Source organism: Delphinapterus leucas, chromosome 8 (genome assembly GCF_059928025.1).
Source record: "Delphinapterus leucas isolate spDelLeu-1000000601 "Yukka" chromosome 8, BTC_Dleu_Yukka2, whole genome shotgun sequence".
Taxonomy (NCBI): Eukaryota; Metazoa; Chordata; class Mammalia; order Artiodactyla; family Monodontidae; genus Delphinapterus; species Delphinapterus leucas.
The window spans coordinates 35,237,281-35,256,983 of NC_143136.1; the positions used below are offsets into that span (position 1 = coordinate 35,237,281).

A 19,703-nucleotide genomic window follows, 5' to 3' on the forward strand; every position below is an offset into this window, starting at 1 on the left:
CAGTTGCCTTATGTATTGAGGTGCTCCTATGTTGGGTGCATATATATTTATAATTGTTATATCTTCTTCTTGGATTGATCCCTTGATCATTATGTAGTGTCATTCCTTGTCTCTTGTAACATTCTTTATTTTAAAGTCTATTTTATCTGTTATGAGTATTGCTACTCCAGCTTTCTTTTAATTTCCATTTGCATGGAATATCTTTCTCCATCCCCTCACTTTCAGTCTGTATTTGTCCCTAGGTCTGAAGTGGGTCTCTTGTAGACAGCATATATATGGGTCTTGTTTTTGTATCCATTCAGTGAGCCTGTGTCTTTTGGTTGGAGCATTTAATCCATTCACGTTTAAGGTAATTATCCATATATATGTTCCTATTACCATTTTCTTAATTGTTTTGGATTTGTTTTTGTAGGCCCTTTTCTTCTCTTGTGTTTCCCACTTACAGAAGGTCCTTTAGCATTTGTTGTAGAGCTGGTTTGGTGGTGCTGAATTCTCTTAGCTTTTGCTTGTCTGTAAAGCTTTTGATTTCTCCATAGAATCTGAATGAGATCCTTGCTGGGTAGAGTAATCTTGGTTGTAGGTTCTTCCCTTTCATCACTTTAATTATATCATTCCACTCCCTTCTAGTTTGTAGAGTTTCTGCTGAGAAATCAGCTGTTAACCTTATGGGAGTTCCCTTGTATGTTATTTGTCCTTTTCCCTGGCTGCTTTCAATAATTTTTCTTTGTCTTTAATTTTTGCCAATTTGATTACTATGTGTCTCGGCGTGTTTCTCCTTGAGTTTATCCTGTATGGGACTCTCTGCGCTTCCTGGACTTGGGTGGCTACTTCCTTTCCCATGTTAGGGAAGTTTTCGACTATAGTCTCTTCAAATATTTTCTCGGGTCCTTTCTCTCTCTCTTCTCCTTCCGGGACCCCTATAATGCGAATGTTGTTGTGTTTAATGTTGTCCCAGAGGTCTCTTAGGCTGTCTTCATTTCTTTTCATTCTTTTTTCTTTACTCTGTTCCGCGGCAGTGAATTCCACCATTCTGTCTTCCAGGTCACTTATCCGTTCTTCTGCCTCAGTTATTCTGCTATTGATTCCTTCTAGTGTAGTTTTCATTTCAATTATTGTATTTTTCATCTCTGTTTGTTTGTTCTCTAATTCTTCTAGGTCTTTGTTAAACATTTCTTACATCTTCTTGATCTTTGCCTCCATTCTTTTTCCGAGGTCCTGGATCATCTTCACTATCATTATTCTGAATTCTTTTTCTGGAAGGTTACCTATCTCCACTTCATTTAGTTGTTTTTCTGGGATTTTATCCTGTTCCTTCATCTGGTACATAGCCCTCTGCCTTTTCATCTTGTCTATCTTTCTGTGAATGTGGTTTTTGTTCCACAGGCTGCAGGATTGTAGTTCTTGCTTCTGCTGTTTGCCTGGCCCACGGTCCCCAGGGCTGTCGTGGCTTCGGCTGCCGAGGCCCCTGCAGAGCTCCGGGGCAGTTCAGTGACGGCAGAGGGAAGAGACCCCAAGCCAGAAATTCCAGCTCTGCGGAAATGCGGGCTCCTTTCTGGGCGCAGGGGGTGGGACCGCCCCAGGAAGTGCTTTTTTATACTTATTTTCTGTAGAGAGTCTTTGGTCCTGGTTGTAGTCATGGTTCTGAAATACTTTTTTTTTTTTTTTTTTGCCAGAATCTACATACTCTCTCAAGCAAATAAATTTGCCATTGAATTTATATATTCTCTAAAAACTGTGTGCAGTAATTTCTCCTGTGAAACTTGAACTTAGTGGTAGCACTGAAAACTCTTCTGAGCTGTAGGGTTCACAAACAAGGGGGCTTCTGAAAATCAATCACCAAAAACAATTTGTGAGAAACTTGTGTGTTTCTCAGATAGCATGACTGGGTACAGATGGGAGTTCCTTTGCCTGAGGGGCTGCTGTAATGAGATTATACTCTGGTTTGGGCTGATCTGCCTCCAAGGCTTGGGGACTTGGTTCTTGGAAACAAAGAACAGACAGAAAACTTCTTTAGGAGTTATAAAGGTTTGTTGGGAAAAGGATGAAAAAAAAATCTTTTTAACAGTTTACAATGAATAGTATTAAAATTGTGCCTCAAATTCTTGAGCTAACGAGGGAAATCCTGGGACCTAGCAACTCTTCATATTTTTTCTCACAAAATTAGATCAGTTAAGATGGCTCAGTACTTTCAGGAAAATGCGAGAGCAATGTATTAATCAGTTGAATAATTATTATTTATTATTATTATCTTTGGTTTGTTTAGGAAATTTGGGAGTGACTGTTTCTTTCTCCTTTGCTTCATTTTTTTGGCACCTGGGGACAATCTGGAACCCTAGCTCACCTGTGCCTGAATTTTAGGTATAGGCTCTGAAGCAAGTGTGGTTAAAAAAAAGGTGCCATTACATATTTTATGGATGCTGCCACTAGAATGTCTGCTGAGAAATGAAAATGTTCCCATCTCCAGACACAAGAGGGCACTCTAAACGGACAGCGTAGGATACAGCATCAAAAGGGAGGGATGGAGGGAAGGAGGAAGCTTAGTCAAAGGTACTATTGAATTCAGGCATCTCCCTAGCTGTCTCCGTTGTTCCCCCTTCTCCCCGCCCCTCACCTCACCCCACCCCCACCTTGCCCTAGGAAAAGAACTGTCCGGGCCTTGGATTCCCTCTTCTCATGGTTAAATCGAGATTGAGGCTTTCAGAGTCAGAATTCCCAAATCTCTTACTTCAGTAAAAATCTGCATGTCGCTTTCCTCTGCTAACTTACATCATTAACCTCATTTGATGTTGCTTCCCTAAGAATGTTAAATTAAAATCTCGTTTTCTGATGCCAGCAGAATTGAACTGAGCTCTAAATTGGATATAGTATGGGCTTATTTCTTCCCCACAAACACTTGTATGGCCTTTATTGAGGGTGAATTTTGCACCAACTTGTGTTTAACCTTCTGAGCCTTGCTGTACTGAGCACCCCTAGAATAGGGTCAACGGCACAGAGCTGGAGTATGTAGAGATTCTCAAACGAAATGTAAATTTGGAATGTAATTGGGAACCCAACAGGGAGGTTTTGCCTTTAACGGATGGAGTCTTGGTGGTACAATGTAGGTGAGTTTTGAAGTTATTCAATCTTCACAGGTATCAAAATGGTTTAATCTCTACTAGAGAAGTGTTTAAGAGAAAAGAATCTATTCTTCTGGCTACTGTGCATTAAGTAGAGAGATTAGAGTGCCCATAGCCTGTGGATTTTTTTTTGAAGAAGTTTAAAATATCTTAAAATAATGGCAGAATTCAACCCAGATTTCGAGGATCACCCCAATGATTCCTCCGGAACAGATGAAGATATGTAATATAGTATTTCAGTGGACTGACACTGGGACTAAAATATTGAAATTACCATTTCAAAGATGCACACTGGTGAATGCTTACATGCCCAGGGTCTACAAGAAAGGCAAAAATCTAGGAAAAAAACGTAAACAGGTCTGAATATTTCTTAGCGTTCTTTTTTGTTTCTTTTCAGTGACCCGGAGCGTTTGCTACGTGCTTAGGAATGTGGCTGAGCTTCTTAACCCCAAGAACAGCATGATGGGTGCGTCAAGGTTGAGGGTGGAGGGTCCACCCTGACAAAGGCAGCTGTGCTCCTGACCTGGCAAACCCGTCATTTTCCTGTTGCAATAATCATTTGACTCATCTTTAAAGCTGTTACATTTGAACTGACATTTTTCTGTGGTGAGCCAAATCTTGGCGCACAAAATTTGTGCAAAGTCCTCCTGTCTTATAAAATATAAATCCAGGGCCTCAGATGGAATAAACGGAGATTGCAGTCCTGAACATTTATCTTTCTTATTTGAACGAACAAACCTTCCTTCCTTCCTGGAATGTGACTTAACATTTAAAATTCCTATTAAACCTAGAAAAATGGTACAGATGAACTGGTTTGCAGGGCAGAAATAGAGACACAGAAGTAGAGAACAAATGTATGGACACCAAGGGGGGAAAGCGGCGGGGGGAGGTGATGGTGGTGTGATGAATTGGGAGATTGGGATTGACAGATATACACTGATGTGTATAAAATAGATAACTAATAAGAACCTGCTGTATAAAAAAAATAAAATAAATTCAAAAATAAAATAAAATAAAATTCCTATTAAATCTCTGGGTACACCCAGAGACCTCAGAAGGTTCTCTCCAGAGAGAGCAAACATCCTCCCTGCACTTGGCAAAAGAAGAAACGGATGCTTGCGTGGTGTGCAGGCTCAGGTGCTCGGGGCTGCTCTGTGGAAGAGAGCCACTGAACCTGGGCTGCCAGAAAAAACGTTAACTTTGAGTTGAAAATAAGCATTTGAACTTGAAAGAGGCCAACACATCTGTAGGACACATGGAATTTCGATGGAAGCAGTGGCCAAACTGAGCTGCCTTGCCCTCCAAGACAGGGGACTTAGGGCTTCTTAGGATGTGGGCCCCCGGTATCCCCTCTCCCTTCCTCAGGTCACAGGAGCCCTGCTGCACACAGCCCCTGTGCTTCTGGGCAGCCGGCCACTACCCAGCTTGGGGGTGGGCTCTGATTAGTCTATGCTAATTAGCACATGTCATTTGCTGATTGGTTGAGGGACAAGCCTACCAGCAGCCTGGGCCAATGATATGCAAGGCCCTCGCTGGGACTTTTGAGAAAGACACTTGCTCCATGTGGACGCTACCTGGAGAGCTTCTCTTTTCTTCTGGACAGTGTAGGGGTGGACGTGACTCTTAGGAGTGAGGCAGCTATTTGCCACCATTCTGAATACAATGTCAGCCCAAGGAGGAAGGGAGAGCTGAGATAACCAGGAGAAAGGGGCTAGAGTCCTGATCCATTTGGACCCAAGGCATACTTTGATACTGGGCTTTGCAGCCACTAAACCAATACCTTTTCTTTATTGTTTCAACGAGGCTAAGGATTATATTACTTGCAACCAGGGTTTCCAAACTACCGCGCTGTGTCTAAGATGATCAGGGTGCACATCCATCTATATGCGTGTAACGTACTGGCAGGGCCATTGTCAGGCATTGTTTTTTCCAAAAGGTTACCTGTCCCAAGAGAAACAGTATTGTTCAGAGCTCTGTGCCACAACTTCTAGTCTCTAAAGTTTTCTTGAAAGTACTACCTAGTACACTGGATGATAAAGTGGGCATAAATTAAAAAGAAAAAAAACATGCCAGGTGTCAAATGCAGCATATTTTAATTTGTTTCAAATAAAGCAATATATGTATATATTTTTTTTTCAGAAAAACACCAGATGTTAAACTCTAGAAAAGCGCACGTGTCTTCAGCAGATCAAGTTTGTCTGATCAATAAGAATTTTTTTTTCAACATTAACTCTCTAAAGACGATCAATGGACTGACATCACTGCTACAACATAGGTTGCTACTGAGCCTCTGATCTTTAGCCACAACTTGATTTTCCTAACAAATGAGTAAATACTGCCTGGCTAAAATGCTGCAAAGTCTTGATGAGAAAAAGCGCCAACATATCAAGCAAAGCCATGAAAGTTATGAAGCAAGCTAGAGCTGATTATTAGAATTAGAAAAAATGATTAAGAGAGGATGACACAGCCGTACAGGGTTTGTATATTCGGATTGACTCTCTTTTGGCAGCGAATTGGGTCAGCACCTCGGGCAGGGAACAGAAACTGAATGAAAACGGCTTTTTTTTTTTTTCTCTCTCCTAGCTCAGGCCACCAACGTCACAGCTGGGACGGAGAGAACCGCGGCATCTGTGGAAACTTCTATTCTCGTGGGGCAGAGATTGCACTGTGAAACCCTGGAGACGTTTCCCCGGAAAGGCCTGGCCTCTGAGTTGTCTGCAGCGTGCTGCCTTCGTCGGGGCTTTTCCGGATGGGCTGCGGCCTCGGGGGTCTTGGTTCCCAAAGAGGCCTCTTGGTTTTTGGTGCCGCCTTTGTTTTTGGGACGGAAGCCGTTGTGTGGTTGTCTTCTGTGTTCATGGCGGTTGTTGCCCTTCCCCATCGGATCAGCTTCGTTACCACTGCCCTGGGGCTTCGCAGACCCATTTAGCCTGTTGTTGTGATACTGCGGATTAAATCTTCGTCTTTGGCTAGAAGACCCATTCTACCAAAAAAAAAAAAAAAAAAGAGGTATTAGATGCCAACAAACCTCAGATGACATCAGTAGACGTCAGGGAAACCAAATCTCTAAGTCACAGGTAAGCTTTTTTACACCCCAGAAGAATGCGACAACATGCAAATGAGGTCAAGCTGATAGAATCCTGGAGCTTAAAAGAGCAGCGGGGATTCCCTGGTGGCGCAGTGGTTGAGAGTCTGCCTGCCGATGCAGGGGACGCGGGTTCGTACCCCGGTCTGGGAGGATCCCACATGCCGCGGAGCGGCTGGGCCCGTGAGCCATGGCTGCTGGGCGTGCGTGTCTGGAGCAGGTGCTCCGCAACGGGAGAGGCCACAACAGTGAGAGGCCCGCGTACCGCAAAAAAAAAAAACAATAAGCAAAGAAAAAAAGCTATGAAGCTGTATTTAGACAAGTGAAACAGATCTGGTTATGATCTTGAATCTATGACTGTATGAAATACTCCTTGTCCAAGTGCTATTTTAAAGTTCATGAAGACATCTGGGCCCAGAGAAATGCCTGTCACAGTCACTAATGAGAATTCTAAAAGACCAAGACCACAAAATCCAACAGGGCACTTGTTAGAAAACCAGCATTTTGGAATGCGTAAAAAAAAAAAGTCTCTTTATTCAAGCTCTCTTTCTGAGAGCTCAGGAAAAATGTCTTTATAGCATTCCCAGCTTCTGAATCATCAAAACCCATTTCTTGGTCATTCTCTAATGATAAGGAAGAAATCACTTCTCAAGGATATAGTGGAGAAGCAGAAGGAGAGAAGACTGTCCTTTTGGATACTTCTATTTTTAAGGGTCATAGTAGATAAGAATTAATAAGGTCATTTTGAAATGTATTCTCTTTACTGAAAGCCCAAGGGAAGAAAGTGCAGTTTGAACTAACTTTGGCTTCTTACAGAAAAACTAGACATAAATGGGAGTTAAAGGATCATAAAAAACATGCCAGATTTCTTCTCACTAATGGTGTCAGTGGCCAGGTTCTGAATCTTGTTCCCATGTCTGTGTGAGTCCCTTCCACATGTGGGCCAGTTACGAGGACCTGGGTGGCACTCAAGGCATGAGAAGCACTGTCTCATTTACGTGGACTCTTTGCTGATGCTGTCAAGTGTGTGAAGACCACTTCCTCCACAGGGGACAGCGCCTATGAAATGGGGACCGGATGGGACCGGGGGAGCTCTGGGAGGCCGGAGAGGCAGAAGGAGGCTCTGGAGGTCAGGCTGCTGCTGGGGGTGGGCGGAGCCTGGGTATGACCAGTGGTGGCTGTTTTCTTTGCAAACGAGTGGTTTCTTGCCCAGGCAATGCACTAGGGTCTGCGGGACTCCTGGAAGCAGGGCAAGGTGGCCTCCCTGGAGCAGTTTACCTGCTTATTAGCTGGCACAGCCTGGTGAGAGCTGTCAGCGGCACTGGGAAGGTTGCTCGCCAGTTTGGGGTTTGCTGCTTTACCCTCGGAGGGCTTGTTGTGATTGGATGATTTTCTGGTGAAGTTACTCTGTTTCCCAGAGGTGGTCGCGTGAGCGTTGAGCAGTGGCAGCAGGGAGCTGCAGGGAGTTCTTGAGGAATAGTTGTTCTTTGGATGTGTAACTGCAACAAGAAAGCACTTGGTGTTAGGGGCTGTGCCTCGGTAACCCATTAGGAGACGGAGAAATTGGCAGGAGCTTCATAAAAACATTAAGTTTTTGTTTTTGTTTTTTTTTTGGAAAGATATCGTTTGAAAAAGCACCTAGGTGCTTGGAGACCACCAAATGTCTTCTGTGAGAATCACTGAATAGCATAATCATTCAGGTTGGGAGACATTTGTAGGAAATGAGACAGATCTGAGCACCTTTAATATTATGCCTTAGGTCAAGAACCACCAAGGGAAGAGGGATAATGAAACCCCGAAGTGCCCTCTCAGCCCTGTCCACAAAGGTACTCTGCCTCTTGGGTTCCCCATTACCAAACCTGTTCTTGCCGTTCTTGTCATATCCCTAGACCCGTTGGTGTTGCAGAGATGCAGAAAAACCTAGAGGTACACGGACACTTGGCTGGTCAGAGCCACAAGATTTTGAGAGCTTCAGAATGGGGTGATGCCAGGTGTCAGGAATTTTGTCACCCTGGGGTGGTATATATCCCCTGACCTTACGGCCATGCCTGCCGGCCCAAAAGATGCCCCAAAGCATCTTCTATATTCCATTAGAGTTACATTATCTGGCCTTTTATCAACTCCATTTTCTACAGCCCCACTGCAAATCTGCAACAATTCCAATGCTAACAACAATTCCAATGCTAAAGTCCACACAGGCTAATCAGACAGATCCCCGGCAGGGCTCGGACAGGTCTGTTCAATTTTTATTATCACCCTTCCCACTGGTTTTGAAAGGGGTGGTTTTTGATGGGATGTTTCTGTGTGATTATGCTGAATCAGGGCCGGAGGGAATCAACTTAAGGACATAATCATGACTTTCCTCTCATAGTTCACCAGAATTTGACTGCCCGTCTGGACAGCAAGACCTCTGAATCTTAAAAAATTGTCACCAGTTTTTAAAAGCAATTTTCTCTGCTACCTGTGTTGGATCAGACTTAATCCTAGCATTCTTCCTGAGGATTTGGAGTGTGAATAGGGATCACAGGACATTAGAAATGGAAAGGACAGGGATGAATCTCTAGTCCCTTCATTTTACAGGTAAGGTGTGATGGCACGTCGGGTACTGTCCAAACATGACGAGGGGATTTTAGTGGCTCTTTGCTAACTAGATTCACTTTCACAGGGGTCATTACTATTTCCGGTTCAGTAGCTGTGGGCTTTCCATGTGCTCTCAACAAAGCTGAGAAGAAAAGGGCCTTTCAAGGACTCCTGTCTCCAACAAGGGAGGCTGGCTTCCAATGTGGACACCTGGGATTCGGTAAGGGATGGTTCCTCCCACTAGATGGCACTGGAGTGCTCTGGAGGAGAGCAGGTGACGCTACCCCGCCCTCCCCTCCTCAGATGGTGGCAGAGTCACTTGGCATCAGGGTCTTGCCCATTATCAGCCTGGAGTGGAAACTAGGATAGACAGTTAAATTTCCAACTGTGAATCAGATAGTCTGGTTTTTTAGAGGTGAGGCAAAATCTGGGGATGGAGAATGGCAAGTGGGGTAGATTCATAAGGGAGGGAGTGTATAGAAAAAAAATAATTTAAAAGAAATGCAGTCAAAAATTCAGAAAATTGCCAAAGATATGTGAGCAAGGATGCTCACAGCAGTGTTATTTTAATGGTGAAAAACTGGAAGCAACCTAAATGTCCACAATCAAGGGACTGATTATGCCAATTATATTTAAATAAATTACGGGTTAAATATATTGACATGGAAAAATGTCAGCCATATATTGTGAAATGATAAAAGCAAATTCTCTTACTATATATGTATATTGTATAGTATAGTAAATGATGTAGTATAATTAAGTATACTGTATAATTTACACAGTAGATATATGTGCATAAAAAGTGTGATGGAGCCACAAAAGTAATGTCATGCTCTATTTTATATAGTTTGTAATTTTTAGATCAAGCTTATATTTTTTATACTCAGAAAAAAATGCAATTTCCACTTTGAAAAAAAAAAGTGAAGCCAAATCTCAATTTTTCAGCTCACTACGAGGCTGTAGATATTCCGTGTCCTTCACCAGTTGTTCCTTCCTCCTTGTGGCATCCTTGAAGCCACTTTGGTGCTCATTCCCACCTCCCCTGGTGGGTGGGCTGGAGCGGGGGAAAAAGGATCAGGCAATTTTGTTGCATGTTAACTGCTCTAATTAAGGGAGAGTCTCAGTCAGGCACTGCTGAGCAGCGTGTGACACACACACACACACACACACACACACACACACACACACACACACACGACAGCTGGGCCCTTCACGACAGTAGCCCATTGTTCTCAGACTTGTTAGGGAGACTCCCTCTCCCTGTAACAGGTCTCTATAGAACCAGGCAGTTTGAAATCAGAGAAGCAGTTGATCTGGCAGTGCTTAAGAAAAGTTTGCGAAAGATATAAACTAGTTGACCTGTTCTGTTCCGCTTAATAAATCCTGAGGATTTACTGATGGGGCAGTGGCATTTGAAGACTCGAAGTTCGGATCTTGACATTTTTAGCGACTTGTGTCATGACCTTAGATCATTAAATCTCTTTAGACCTCACTTTAGCCCCCTGGGGGACCGCACACCTGACATTTCTGATATCAACTCCAAATAGCACCAGGCTTATGCACACAGAATTATTTAGCAAGTATGCAAAACTCACTTTCTCCACAGAGCATGATTTGGGCCTTTAGCTGTTCAATGTCACAGGAGAACCGGGCAGCTTTCCCAAGCTCTTCATCATATTTACGCTCGCTGACAAAGTGCTGTAGGGAAGAGACAGGAGACCCATGATTGCAGAAGTGACTGAGGCATGCTGCTGATCCATTCTCTGCTCTCCCGCCACCACTGATGATGTGAAAGCAACCCCAGGTGGGGAAGCATGCCAGCTCTGTCACTGGGAGGCTCTGTTAAAGCAGGCTTGGTTTTGGCCTGCCTGGAGCACGGTCACCTTCTTCTTCTGGGAAACACGTGTGGGTCCTGTCTGTACAGGCAAAATGTGTGTCTGGACTCATCTACTTAAACCTTTTAGCACCCCACGCCCTCCTTCTAGCACTTCCTGTCCTATTGTAAGTTACGGGATTGCCTTCTGGCAGTCTTCCTAATCTGGCCAATGGCCTCCTAAAGTATCACTCCTCATGAGAAAGCATGTCATCCTTCCTAGACGTCCGTCTCCATTTTAATAGGGTACCAGGAAGTCCAAAAAGCCTTCAGTATCGATAACTAGAAACCATTATCTTGAATGGTAGAATTTCAAGCGCTGTTAAAGGAAGTGGGAAAGAGATTACTTTTCAGTTCATTTAAAATTAAGATCTATGTGTAGATGACAGAGTGAGCAATACAGAAATAACTATGAGTCAGTGCCTCTGTGATCTACCAGGGAGTTTACCACATGGCAAGAGAGACAGATACCACAAGATACAATATAACGTAGAATGTAGTAGGTGCTTTAGGAATATGAAAGAGGAAGAAATTATTTCCTACTGAGGGGAATGAGTAAAGAGTTACATAAGAGGAAGCATTTGAGCTGGAACATTAAAAAAAATATTGAACACTTACCAGACATGGGCCAAATTCTTAACAGATAATCTCGTTTTCAGCTGATCGCATTATTATGAAGCCAGTACTAACATTAACTGTAATTTACAAAGGGGGAATCGAGGTTCTAAGAATCTAAGAGAATATGTAATTTATCCCAGGTTGCAAGAGCAGGACTGTTGCACTCCATAGCCTGTGCTATCAACCATTTTACGATGAGTGGGATTTTGATGGGTAGAAGTGAAACTTGGAAGATGAGTGGATTTCAGTTGACCAGGAAGCTGGCAACTTCATATTTATCAAAACAAGTGTGTGTTTGTTTGTTTGGCTTTCCAGGATGTTTTTCTGGGTATCAAGATGGGTTCTGCCAACCAGCCCCATTCCCCATTCTAATCTCCTTTGGGACCAGGGAACATCTGTGACATTAGAAGTGCATCTGTGTCCACAAGACGAAGGGTTTTGTTCTACTGAAACTAATTAGCAGTGGCCATAATAAATATATACTGGAGTCCAGTGGTGGATTTTATTTTGAAGGGAAGAGGAGACCATAGTGGGGGAGACCAGACCTGCTCTAATAACTCTGGTCTCAGGGTGAATGACCAGGCCGGAGGGAGACAGTGGATGCAGAAAGACTAGTCAGGAGGCCACTGCAATTGACTGGGTTGGAGGAAACAAAGACCAGGAGAGCAGGTGAGAAGGGAAAGACCTACAGAACTTCTCAGAACCTTCAGGGGAAATCCTCATCCCCATGGGGCTCTCTTTTATGCCTAACCAGGATGGAGGGGACCAAACTCACTTGCCACTTTCTACCATACCCAACCAGTGGTTATGCTGGGATGAGCAGACAATCCTACTTATAAAGCTAGCAACAAATATGACTTCAAAGTACGCTAGTTCCCTAGAAGTCGGTCAGAAGCTGGAGTGCGTGTGCATGTGTGTATGTTTACTGTACTGGGGAAAATGAGGATAAGGGAAAATTTATAAACTGTAACTTCCTATTTTGTTGTAGATACTTGTTTTTGCCTTTCTGCTAACAATTTCTCCTTCTGGTAACTGTACCCCAATGCGGTTTCCAAGATTCACAGCATTGGTGGGTCTTTCAATCAAGACCTCTCTTGGCCAAATGGTGGATGTGACCCAAGTGGAGGCCAATCAGAATCTCTCTGTTTGGGATTTGAATCCAGTGGGGTGGCCCAAGGGGTGATGACATCTAGAGGTCACTCACTCTGATGGTGCCCTGAAGAGTGTCTGGTAATTACTGCTGCCAACATTTCTGCCCAGTTATAACCTGGAGTCTTCAGAGCACACTCTGCTTTGGTGAGCTACCCACATGTCCTTTCCAATTCTACTTGTTCTTGAGGTTAGCCAGGGTCAGCTTCTGTTGCGTGCAACTAAAGAAATCCACTAAATACATATTTGTGGGTGGTATTCTTAATAAAAGGGCAAGTAAGCTAGAAAAGGATATAGGAAAGGAGTCTCCACATATTGTACATTCTTTAGACTCCTTGCTGTTATACTAAGTTCATACTTAGTGTGTGTTCACATGTGTGTGTGTTTATATACATATGCATAAATTACATATGGTGAAAATAATGTTCCCCTTCCCAGCTATAATTTATGGTCGAATACATTTTATTTGGGTCAGTTCCACTGGCTGAAAGAATAGCTTGTACCTCTCCTCTGTATAGCCCTTCAACACATAGTCTACTTAAATATAGTGACTAGGTGTTTCTTTAACCCTTCTGTATTCTCAATTTCAACTCTGTGAAAGACAGCTGGGTGTCTGATGTTAGATCCTCGGAGAACAGCACTCTATGGATGCAGAACAGACATAATGGGGATCAGAACTCTGGCTCAGGGTTCAGGCTGTGATATTTTAGAACTGACCTTAATTTCTGCCCTGAGTTCGGCCAGCTGCATCTCTGCCATCTGACTGGCTAGATCAGTAAGTCTCTTTAGTTCTTCTGCTTTCTTTTGACGAGCAGTCAGGATTTCCACTGCCAGATAAGAAGGAATAATACATTAAGGCCAAAGATGTAAACATATTAAACGACCTAATTTCTTGGATCAGTTCTCTCTCCACAGACTGATCGCTTTGTTGGGCCATGGCTGTTTTCTGAGTTGGTCACTAAGCTGGGCTGGCCCTTGATGCTCATCACCAACCACGCATTTCCTTATGTCTTTATCCACCAAGCCCCAAACCAAACACGGTCCTTTCTGATTCACTGTACACCCACAATCTTCTTCATTTTCCCCACTGGCATCTGATCTCACTTACTTAGTTTGGACTTTTAGATTTGTGCATTACTCAGAACAACTATCTCCAAGAAGAAAAAAAAAAACCATTAAAATCCTATCTGAATGCTAATGCAAAGAAAGTGAGTCCACTAAGCAAAAACCATCATTCTGTATGTGCTGTACTATCAAATTCTAACAGCATCAGACCCTCTGAACTTTAACACATATTCATTTAGGGCAACTAGCTGTGTTATTGAAAGATGACATAAAAGTTTTCCTTTATTAGCTTTTTGTGAGCTAAAAAATGCCTCTGCTTTTGCTACTCTGCAGATATGTTTCCATTTTGCAGCCAGAGAGAAGTTGCAGACCAGAGTTTTTGTTATAAGTGTCCACAATGGAAAAATTTCAAGGGTGAGTCAAAGCTTGCTTAAGCTGAATTCATGTGCACTCTAGCATCTGTGCATGCAGTGGAGTCACAAGGGAATTCTCGGCATCACATTTCACACACCTGTCAAGATGAACTACTCAAGGTTCAAGTAGATGTAGGAGCCCACAGGTTAATTGTCTGTGTGTGTGTGTGTTTCCCAAAAGACCATGGAGCTCAAAGGCAATGAATACAAATACATTGGGTGAGATTTAAACAAGAAGTTTGATTTTATAATAGATAAGATTTGTAGTTCTCTCATTCCAGTCACATATGAATTGCCTTCATTTCTTTTGGACAAAGATTTTGAGTTATAACAAAAGAAAAGTCCACCTAACTAATACGATATGCACATGGAATTCACATTCCATTCTTGGCTGAACAAGGGTCAACTGCTTTATTAGACCAGATTCACAGCACAATGCCCAGATTCACAGCACAATGCCCAAACAAGGTGCTTTCTGATTTTAAGAGTTCTTAATTTATAAATGTCAAAAATAGTTGCTTCAGAAGCCCCAAAAGAAGTTCAGAGTCAATCAAGAGTTAAGATTTCCTGCAAACCATAAGCCATTCCTCAGACAGGATGAGAAATATCTTTTTATGCTGATACCAATGTTGAGATGTCAATAAAATAACTAATCTATAACTCATAAAGCCTAACCATCTGCCAAACTACTCTAATCATGCTTTAATTATTTACCGGGACGCCCCCTGCCTCCCATTTACAATTCCAGGTAGCTAGGCAGACTGAATTGTGCCTGGGAGCATTTCAGAGTACAGAGAAGCTAGTGAAAAACTTGTCCTGATGATGGGAGCGAAAGGAATTTTCATCTGAACATAGAAAATGTATTACTGAGTGATGTCCCAGGTTACCCAGTCAGACCAGAGGTCACAGAAAGGTAGCCAGCTATCACTTTCAGTGACAGGGTACATATATTTTGTTTGGTCCACACATTACTTTTACAAATAAATCACCCACACTTGAAAGTTAAGTGATTCCATTCAAAAGCTGGATTTCTGGTTGCTCTTAAAATATTGTTACTTCTGGTTACAGCAGGCATCTCTAGTCCTGGCAAAAACTGCACATTTAGTTCTTTGTGTCTGGGATACCTAGGGCCTGGTACACAGTGAGTGCCCAATATGTTTGCTGAATGAACGATTCCAACGAATGGATCAATGCATTACTTAAAAGGAATATGCAAAGAATGAATCAATGCATTACTTAAAAGGAATATGCAAAGAATGAATCAATGCATTACTTAAAAGGAATATGCAAAGAAAGGCAGAAGTTCCTTTTCTACAGGGGCCACTTGAGAATATCTAGGACTCACACCTTTGACTGATTATTTATTTATTTATTATTTATTTCCCATTATAATTCAACATATGGATGGGACTAAAGCCTGGAGAATGAGAAAATGATTCTTGAGCAGGAAGATGAAATGAGGTACTTTCCTCTTGCAAAGTAAGATAAATAAGAATGCTGAGGGCTCAGCTTTGATGAGCAGCTAGTAAAGGGGTCGACAGACCCTGAGTGACTACATGGATAAACAGATCTGACTTTTCTTAACAGATCATTTGTGGGACTGGTGACAATTAGGGGTAATTTGTTCTTTTGGATTAAGTAGAATTTGAGCATTCATACCAAACAAAAGATTTTGTAGAAATAGATATAAATGGGCCCTAAAATAGAAATGCAGGTGCAAGATCACCGATAAATCCTGAGTTTACACTCATGCAAGTGTGCATGGGAATGAATACTTTGCATCGGCAAGTGCTGGGATGAGTTTTACATATAGGCTCATTAACATTTCAAAGACTTTCATTATGAAAAAGTCCTAAAACGTGAGATCAAAAGCCAGTATTCTCTGGGGGGAAGCCAACATTTTCACCTCAAAAACATCAATCACAGAAACAGAAAGCAAAACCGAAACAGATCAGTTCCTAAAATTCATTGATCCTATAATTTCAAATAGAATAGTAAGTATGTTTTGAAAGCACCATCCTTTTGGAAATTTGTAGAGGGAGACAGTCCCATATGGCTTTAGATTTTCACTGCATTCAACACTCGATTAGTATTATTTATGTAGTATCTGGTATGCTGAAATCCATTCGCTCAGTAGGATTTATAATTTCCTTCAAGTTTCTGGAACACATTAGAAGCTTGCTCTTATTACTTGAACCATGGAAAATTTTAGGGCTTCTCGAATAATATGTCTTAGCAGAGGGTATACTTGAAATCCTGGGGGATGGGGGGCCAGAATCTGGGGCCCAAGTAGCTCTTCAAGCACAAAGGTTCTTTGAAATCCTTTTAATTCCTTAAAAATTCTTGTGAATTTTGCATTTTACTTCATAATAGATCTATGTTCCTGTTAATATAAGGTAATGTTTTCTTCCCATCTCTAGTAAATTTGACACTCTGAGAATACACCTGTCTAGGCCTCCAATTCCCTGGGCAGGCAAAGTTTGAGATCATAGCACGACAGCATCTTTACTTCCTTCATCTGTAAAATGTAATAATCATATACCCCTCACAGGGTTATTGTGGAACTGAATGAACCTATGTGAATTGTTTAGAAAAGTACCCTAAAAAACCCTAACTACAAATACTATTATTCTTTTTAATTAAAAAAAATAAATTTATATATTTTATTTATTTTATTTTTGGCTGCACTGGGTCTTCGTTGCTGCATGCGGGCCTTCTCTAGTTGCGATGAGCGGGGGCTACTCTTCCTTGCAGTGCGCAGGCTTCTCATCGTGGTGGCTTCTCTCGTTGAGGAGCACGGGCTCTAGGTGCGTGGGCTTCAGTAGTTGTGGCACGTGGGCTCAGTAGTTGTGGTGCATGGGCTCTAGAGCGCCGGCTCAGTAGTTGTGGCACACAGGCTCAGTAGTTGTGGCTCCCAGGCTCTAGAGCGCAGGCTCAGTAGTTATGGCACACAGACTTAGTTGCTCCGCGGCACGTGGGATCTTCCCAGACCAGGGCTCAAACCCATGTCCCCCTGCATTGGCAGGGGGATTCTTAACCACTGCACCACGAGGGCAGCCCACAAATACTATTATTAAAGTGAGATATATTTATCTAGAATATACCTCCCTCTTGTTGCAATTATGTTCACGTTCACTAATATTGGATCCCACAGCCTGTAGATACTGAATTAATTACAATAATTCTTTTAAGAAATACAATGAAGTACCCACAGTCTTCTCAGCTTTGTGTTAGGTGCCATGAGGGATATAGGAGCTTATGTTATAATTGGGGAAATATGGTTTATATCATGTGCAGGAAATGGAAAACGTGGAAAATACTCTTGAGACCATAGATAAGGAAGCTCAAAATGGTGGTTGCAAAGACAGTTCAGCACTTTGTGGGGAGAAGTTCAATGGTTCTTTCTATCGATGGAGAAGACTTATGGTTGACATAGGTGTGTCACCTGAGAGAGGCTGCATAACCCCCCTGACCTCTGTTTTCTGAGGGGTTGGAGTAACCTCTCTACTAAGAGGGGCTTTTCTCTGTTTATACACACCGTGCCAGGCACTGTGCTGATACCTAGTTGATATAGACACTCTTCTCACGCCCTATTTTCTGATTAGGAGCCTGACTTTAGAAATTCACAAAATAGTTCAATGTCACACAGCCAGTAAATAGGTGGAACCTGGATTTGACTTCATTTCTATTCACCTCCAAGGTAAGCAAATTGGTTTCCCCAGGGCGCTGGGCGGTTCTAAACCAGGACGGATTCCTGAAGTTAGGGGAACCCTGTCAATCAAGCTAGCCGGTTCGGCTAGCCTGAAAGCTCCATGAGTGCAGGTCCCAGATTTATCTGTTTGCTCGTTTGTCCCTCTCTCTGCCAGTGCTTAGCACACAAGGAAGCACACAGTCAATGTTTACTGATTGAATGAGTTTTAAAAATGGGGATGCTCTCCAGAGATGCCCAAATTCCACAGGTCTTGGGACTGAATACTACTGTCCCAAGAAGGAAGAATGAGCACTTGAAATCTGAGGCCCTCTGTTAAACTCTGAGAAAGTGATGTGCTAGTAACTTTCTATTTGGTGCTAGAGAAACATTTGTGTTTGCGTTGGCTGTTACATTTTTATCATTAGGATATGAAACTGAAGAGGGAAAATAAGCTGTGCCTGAGAAACAGGGAAGATCCCAAGTCATGGGGTAATCTACTGCTACTGAAGAAATCAACAAATGTCAATAAAATAAAATAATTTCACAGTCAAAGGAATTGTGTAACTATCTATATATTCCACAGCTTAACCCTGGATCACATTTAGTTTTATTTAATAAAACCTGCTGTATTTTAGATTCTAAAATGTTGTTTAAAATTATTTGGAAAAATTGTCTAACAAAAATAATGATAGCTATTTTCCATAAAATAACTATTGAATTTATGGCCAAGGGCCAGGCAAGAAAAAAATTAAGAGAATGAAGAATCTGGTCTGATCCTTCACTGATAAAAAGGAAAGCACTGAAGTCAAAAGTAAAGGAATTTAGCTGAAACCTGGCTGGGGGTGCAGACTGCCATTTATCCAATTTATGAGATAATATTTGGGTAAGGATGAAGAATTTAAAATGCCTAGGAGATACGGATTGTAAAACTAATTCCCAGCCGAAAAATATGGTCTTAGGGGAAAAAAAAGAAAAAAAAATGGTCTTAGGGCTCCCATTAACATAGCAAATGAATTTAAAAATAAAAGAGGGATCAGCATGTACACTGGCGTTGAATCTGACTGAGCAATCTTGTCTCAGTTGAAATTTCCAACCCATGAACCTCAGCCTATTTGAGATGGCAAATCCACCCTAATGGCTGTTGGGTTAACTTTACAGCAGTGGAAAGGTTTAGAAATAGGTATAAAAATAGTAAGATAAATCAAACCCAGAGTACTAATATTTTGTGTTAAATTCAGAAAAAGTTTTGCAATGGTCAAGATTGTCTGCGTGTGTTCATTATTTAAATATAGAGTATTCTGTATATTACGCAATCTCACTTGTGATTTCAAACACGTAACTGATTTTCTTCTGAGGTGTTAAGTTGGCAGGTGTTAGCGAATTTGGCTGAGTTTGTAAACAGAATTGGAGTGTTTTAAGAGAACTTCATTTAGTACATCTCTAAGTTTGAATTATTAATCTTATAAGAGTTGCTTAAGAGCTTGGAATACTTTGCTGGTTAGGTTTGTGAGTTCGCCTTGTCAGGTATCCGAAGTGTTTGAAAAAAATAAGATATATTAAATTTACAAATGTAATTCAAAATGTTAAGGGGAATTGAAGTAACTTTCAAATAGGACACATTTTTTAGGGGAACTTAATTTGGTAAACTTGAGTTAGTTGAAAGAACAAGTGAAAAGGATTGTATGAGTAGTATAGCAAGGTTTGTAGGGTGCAAAGGCATAAAAAATTATGTTTTAAAATTTAATACTACATTCAACGTCATTTTAAACCCAATTAACTATAAGTAGTCCTCTGTAGGCACAAAAGTCTCCCTGGACTTTAAATAAACTCAGCTGGCACCTATTCTTTGCTGCATGCCTATTCCGCCCTCCGCTCAGTGGGTGCTACTACTCCATCCTTTTGGACCCCACTCAGAATCTGTATCATTGGCAATCTGACCTATGGCTTACTTCTGATTGGGAGGCTCCTAATCAAACAACCATGTGTCTACTTACTGGCTTCTTCTTTAACTTTATCCATTTCTGCCATTAATGAAACTTCTTTGTCAATGATGCTGGGGGAAAAAAAACAAAAACAAAAGCAAAGAATGCTTAATCAAAGATAAACTTTTAATAAG

General features: G+C 41.8%; 1 protein-coding gene across 3 annotated transcripts in view; it reads right to left on the reverse strand.

Annotated features, from left to right (window-relative positions):
• Window positions 1-5,520: 5,520 nt before the first annotated feature.
• SPATS2L (spermatogenesis associated serine rich 2 like) overlaps window positions 5,521-19,703 on the reverse strand; it is a 165,291-nt gene continuing 151,108 nt past the window's right edge. For all 3 annotated transcript variants that reach the window (XM_022567357.3, XM_022567361.3, XM_022567356.3), the window contains 5 exons: window positions 19,582-19,640; window positions 13,136-13,245; window positions 10,374-10,476; window positions 7,477-7,697; window positions 5,521-6,096 (listed from right to left, as the gene is read on the reverse strand). In XM_022567357.3, coding sequence (XP_022423065.2) covers window positions 5,701-6,096; window positions 7,477-7,697; window positions 10,374-10,476; window positions 13,136-13,245; window positions 19,582-19,640 — 889 coding nt within the window. In that variant the 3' untranslated portion in view covers window positions 5,521-5,700. The remainder of the gene's footprint in view (window positions 6,097-7,476; window positions 7,698-10,373; window positions 10,477-13,135; window positions 13,246-19,581; window positions 19,641-19,703) is intronic.